Below are 5,905 nucleotides of genomic sequence, written 5' to 3' on the forward strand. Positions count from 1 at the left end.
GCACCCCAAACAGGGCAGGCCAGCCCTCTCCAGACCTCTTAGGGTCAAGCTAAGCACCAGGACCACCCATCTCGCACTGAGGCAGGAGTTGTGCCTAATCTTTACGCTTCTTGATCTTTTGGGGATCGTGGATACCCTTGGGAATTTTATGGACGCTATGACTCCCTGCCTAGGGGAAAGAAAGCATACGTGTAGCTCATTGCAGATTTTGTGTACAATTTCAATGACTTCTCAAGGTTTTAAAAATCCACACATGAACTCTTTAGGAGTCAATGAATATATTAATTTATTCCACCACTCAATAAACATCTATTATGTCTACTAATAAGTGGCATGCTGAGTGTTTTCATCTGCAGTTAACTTCTTCATCAGGGTTGAACATCAGAATCGTCCAGAAAAACATCACCTGTGGCCAAGCTAGCACAATTTTCAATGCTTCCTGCACGTTAGAATTACCTGGAGAGCTTTTTAAAATTCTATTGCCAAAGCCTCACCTTAGGCCAATTAACTCTGAACCTCTGGGGGTGGAACCCAGGCATCCCCAGGTGAATCCAGTATGTAGCCAAGGGCAAAAACCACTGTCTTAGAAAATCTTGGTCAGATGCAGCAGCTCCTACTTGTCATCCCTGCACTTTGGGAGGCCAAGGCAAGGAGGACTACTTGAGGCCAGGCATCTGAGACCAGCCTGGGTAACATAGCAAGACTCCAATGCTATAAAAAAATTATTTTCAGGTGAAAAAAAAAAAGAAAATTAAAACATGTTTTTTAGAAGTTCCCTAGGTGGTGATGCACACCTCAGGGTCATTCATTTGTTCACTAAATCAACGTCTAGTGAGCATCAGGCAGTGTGCTGGGCCTTGAGGGCAGAGGAGAGAATAAGAAATCAGAATCTCTGCCCTCATTAAGTTTATATTCTGGCTGAGTAACTGGCAATAAATAACCTGTAGATAATTCATTCATGTCACAAGGAACATCAATTAGGAAGTGGCATAAAGGATGACAGAGGGGACCAGGTGCAGTGCCTCACACCTGTAATCCCAGACTTTAGGAGGCCGAGGCAGGCAGATGACCTGGGGTCAGGAGTTCGAGACCAGCCTGGCCAACATGGTGAAATTCCATCTCTACTAAAATTACAAAGATTAACTGGCTGAGGTGGCACATGCCCATAATCCCAGCTACTCAGGAGGCTGAGGCAGGAGAATTGATTGAACCTGGGAGGCGGAGGTTGCAGTGAGTGGAAATTACGCGATTGCACTCCAGCCTGGGCAACGGAGTGAGACTCTGTCACCAAAAAAAAGTTGGGGGGCGGGGGAGGCCGGGCACGGTGGCTCACACCTGTAATCCCAGCACTTTGAGAGACTGAGGCGGGCAGATCACCTGAGGTCGGGAGTTCGAGACCAGCCTGACCAACATGGAGAAATCGTCTCTACTGAAAATACAAAATTAGCTGGGCGTGGTGGCGCATGCCTGTAATCCCAGCTACTCGGGAGGCTGAGGCAGGAGAATCACCTGAACCCGGGAGGCATGCCATTGCACTCCAGCCTGGGTAATAAGAGCGGAGCTTGCAGTGAGCCAAGATCACTCTGTCTCAAAAAAAAGAGGATGCCAGAAGGGAAAAGCACCCTGGGGGTGAAAACAGCCAGTGCCAAGGCCCTGCAGCAGGTAAGAGGTCATGAAATCATGAGACCATGCTCCAAAGAGCTAAAGAAACCACTAACAGAAATTCTTGAATTTGCAGGAAGGCAAATAAAAAAAGAAACAATTTGAAACTCCTTTCACTTATAACAAAACCAGCTGCAATCAGCTGGAACCAATATGCCCGACTGGAGTTAGTGCAAGACCAGCTTGCTGATGTCACAGCCTGAATTTCCACTGCATGTTTCACACTCACTCCCTCTAAATTTGCACATGGGACCCGTGAGGAGGCATGAAGAGGCAACTGTGCATGCCCAAGATCTTTGCAGACCTCACTTCTCCTTGCACCAATCACCTACTAATCTCAGAATCCACTCCCTAAACCTTTTCTAATAAAATTACTGCCTTAAAGCCAGCACAGGGAGAGAGATTTGAGCTGACTCCTGCCTCCTTCTGAGTCAACTTGCAATAAAAAGCTTTTCTCAGAAACCCAGTTTCATAGTGTTGGGTTCAGCGCATCCGGCTGTGAGTCCCTTTTGCAATAAGAGAGTGCTCAGCCTGGTCAGGCATCCGAGGTGAGAAAGGAGCAGGGTGTGGTGTGTGATGAAGTTGGGAGAGCCAAACCAGGCCAGGGCCTTGATGATCCGGCCTGCTGTATTCCCTCCTGTCCTCAAAACCACTCAGCAGGCCGGGTGCGGTGGCTCACGCCTATAATCCCAGCACTTTGGGAGGCCGAGGCAGGCAGATAGCTCGAGGTCAGGAGTTAAAGATCATCCTAGGCAACATGGTGAAACCCCATCTCTACTAAAAATACAAAAATTAGCCAGGCATGGTGGCGGGCACCTGTAATCCCAGCTACTTGTGAGGCTGAGGCAGGAGAATCGCTTGAACCTGGGAGGCGGAGCTTGGAGTGAGCCCAGATCGCACTACTGTACTCCGGCCTGGATGACAGAGTAAGACTCCATCTCAAAAAACAAACAAACAAAAAATAAAAAATAAATAAAAATAAAAAAATAAAACACTCAACAAGCAGGCAGAGACTTGGGAGAGAAGAAACTCGGCTCATAGGGGCTCGGCTGGGACACACACCTGAGGCCCCTGACCTGATGTCTGGCCACAGCCTCCTCAGAAAGGCTCCCGAGAGGGTGATACCCACCCCGTCCGGCCATGAGCCCCTTTCTGCCCCACTCCTACCCTCCAGGCCAGGCCACTGATGTCACTGGTGCCAGGACAGCATTGTTCTCCCTCCCACAGCCGCCTTCACCTCATAAGCCCCATCACCACGGGAACTGAGCCAGCCACTCAGAACACAGAGTTTTCAAAGGGCAGCCTTATATACAGAGTCGCCTCTCCCCAGAGAGGTCACAGCCAACATTCAGAGGCCTCCCAGGGCCCCCTCTCCCTGGATAAACCACTTCAGCTGCTCCCCATTTTTCTCGAGGGAGAAAAAGGGGAATCCTCTGTTCAGAATGAGCAGGAAGGAGAGCCAAGCCTACAGTCACCCAGCTTAGAGCTCCAGTCCCCTTCATGGCCACACCATGCAGGAGCGGCTCAGGAGCTCTTGAAAGTGTCCGGCAGCAACCTCAGTGACACCCAGAGCAGCGAGAGTCATGTATCCAGTGTGCAGCACCCCAGGCCGGAGGAGGGCAGCCATGCCAGCCTGAGCAGCGGGTACGCGGGGGACAAGGAGGGCAGCAACATCAGTTTGGTGGGCAGCCACCGGAGAGTGCGGCTGAACAGAAGGCTCAACGCCCAGGCGGCCAGCAACCAAACCAGCCAGCTGGGCTCCACAGACCCTCCCAGCTCTCTAAAGAGCCGGCTGACTGGCCCCGCCCACAGCACCAAGCAGACTGGAGGGAAAGAGCGAGGCCAGCCTGCCAGGCAGCGGCAGCAGCAGCCCGTCCAGCGCCAGCTTCATCAGCTTGGGCAGCAGTGCCCTCACCTACCAGGTGAGCAGTGGGCTGCTGACTTCCACAGCCAGCCTTCCCTCCACCCAGGCCAGCAGCCATCAGAGTGTCGGGCTGAACGGCAGTGCCCAAAACGGGCAGAGCAGCCACACCAGTGTGCAGGAGGACAAGACGGGCGGCACCGTGAAAACCAGTGAGCAGGTTACCACGGGAGAGCAGCCTGCCCAGGTGTGCATGCCTTTGTGAGAATCCTCTCCAGCAGCCAGAGTCTCTCGGAAAACAGCACACAGGCCCAGCAAACACAGGCTGCACCCAGAGTGGTTATTCCCAAAACAAGTAGGAAAGGTGTTTTCAAAAGCACACACTAACTGTGTCAACCATCAATGGGTAATCCCATCTGTAGCAACAAGCATCAGTGGGCAGGCCACATGCAGCAGGAAGGATCTATGCTGAGCAACGCCTATCCTGAGAACAGAGTCAGTGACAAGACTGTCTATACTGAGAACCACTGTTTCTAGGAAGAGCTGTAGTATCAAGATTCACCGATGCTGAGTCCACCTGTGTCAAAACAGCAAAGGGTAATGATATCAAGACTGTGAACTTCAGTGACGAGCCATCTATAACAAGATCCATCAATGGCAAAACCATCTGTAGTCAGCAGCATCCTGGTGGGACCCCCCTGCACCAAAACTCATCAGTGGTGACAACTGTTCTCAATGGCAAATGCTGACGATATTAAGAACTGTCACGAGTTAGAACCTTCCATGATGAAACCATCCTGAATGATGAACGCCATCTGAAACCAACACCAACCACGATGAGCTCAGAAGAAACAAGCTGCAACCATGGTTGGGACTGTCCATATCAAGAACCATCTGCAGTGAGCGCCATGTGTGGGGAGCCACATCCATAGGAAACTTGGTCCTGGCCAAGCTCTGCCCCACACTCTGTCCACAGTTGTCACTGCCTGCAGAAGCACTAGCAAGACAGCCACGGTGCACACGGAGCACCTTCATGACTCTCAGCTCCCCCAAGGAGCCCATCCTAAGTGACTGTCACCAGAGAAGGACCATCAGGAACGGCCAGGGATGCCACCAGCACACAGGGAGTAGGTCTAGCGAGAACATTAGAGGGTGATGTAAATGGAGCCCCATCCCTGGGCACCTGTAATCCCAACTACTTGGGAGGCACCATCCCAGAGAGCTCCAAGCTTCCTTTTTTTTTTTCTTTGAGCACTGTCTCTGGACATCTTCAGCCCAGAATCTTCTCAGGAGCAAAGGCTTCCTGATGCCTCATTCATGTCAAGAAAGGAGGCCAGGAGCCATCCTGTGTTCAGATGGCTGAGACAGTGACTACGATGACAGGACAATGCCGTGAGAAGCACTTCATGGAGACAGAGCCTAACCCAGCCGTGAACAGCTGCGATGGGGAAGCTCTGGAGCATTTTGTGAGCACCATCTCGGTGGATGGGAAAGCCGAAGTCTCTGCCTCTCTCCTACTGGGGACACAACCCCCTCCCTGGGTTGACCTCATAGATATTGAAGTGAGTCTGCCCACAAAGGAAAAGAGGCCAGAGACTGCTGTGAAGACATCCACTAGGTACCAGAAGGAAAGCTGAGGGGGCAGCAAAGACAATAAAAGGTGTCTGGAGAGGTCATATGTGTGTGGGTCTGTGTGTGCATTCCCGGCCGAGCTCACAGGAGGGGTCGGCCACAAACACACTAAAGAACCATGGAGAGAGTTGGGCATGGCTACCAACTCTGCCACTGCTGCGCTGGCCATCTGGGCAAAATATTTAAACTTTCAGAGCCTCAGTTTCCTCATCTGGAAAATAGGGACAGTAACCCCTATTTCATACATAGGATGGTTGTGTGGATTACGTGAAAATGTATATCAAGTACTCAGCAAGGGATAGGTACTAATGTAATGTATCTCTTTCCCTTTTCTTTTTCTCTTTTTCTTTTTATTTTTTAACTTTTAAGTTCAGGGGTACATGTACAGGATGTGCAGTTTGTTACATAAGTGAATGTGTGTCGTGGGGGTTTGTTATACAGATTATTTCATAACCCAGGCATTAAGTGTAGTATCCATTAGTTATTTTTCCTGATTCTCTCCCTCCTCCCACTCCCCACCCTCCGATAGACCCCAGTGTGTGTTGTTCCCCTCTATGAGTCCATGTGTTCTCATCATTTAGCTCCCATTTTTAAGTGAGAATATGTAGTATTTGGTTTTCTGTTCCTGCCTTAATTTACTAAGGATAATGGCCTCCAGCTCCATCCATGTCTCTGCAAGGGGCATGATCTCATTCTTTTTTATGGCTGCATAATATTCCATGGTGGTATCATTTTTCTTGCTTATGGGTA

At 50.3% G+C, this 5,905-nt stretch overlaps 1 protein-coding gene across 1 annotated transcript; it reads left to right on the forward strand.

Annotated features, from left to right (window-relative positions):
* Window positions 1-2,848: 2,848 nt before the first annotated feature.
* On the forward strand, window positions 2,849-5,199 carry C18H16orf82 (chromosome 18 C16orf82 homolog). Its single transcript, XM_054452689.1, has one exon. The coding sequence runs from the start codon at window positions 2,849-2,851 to the stop codon at window positions 3,737-3,739; it is 891 nt and encodes a 296-aa protein (XP_054308664.1). The 3' UTR covers window positions 3,740-5,199.
* The last annotated feature ends 706 nt before the right edge of the window (window positions 5,200-5,905 follow it).

The sequence above is a fragment of the Pongo pygmaeus genome, chromosome 18 (assembly GCF_028885625.2).
Source record: "Pongo pygmaeus isolate AG05252 chromosome 18, NHGRI_mPonPyg2-v2.0_pri, whole genome shotgun sequence".
Classification (NCBI taxonomy): domain Eukaryota; kingdom Metazoa; phylum Chordata; class Mammalia; order Primates; family Hominidae; genus Pongo; species Pongo pygmaeus.

Coding starts and splice junctions, on each gene's coding strand:
- C18H16orf82 (XM_054452689.1), top strand. CDS start 2,849: ATGTCACTGGTGCCAGGACAGCATTGTTCTCCCTCCCACAGCCGCCTT.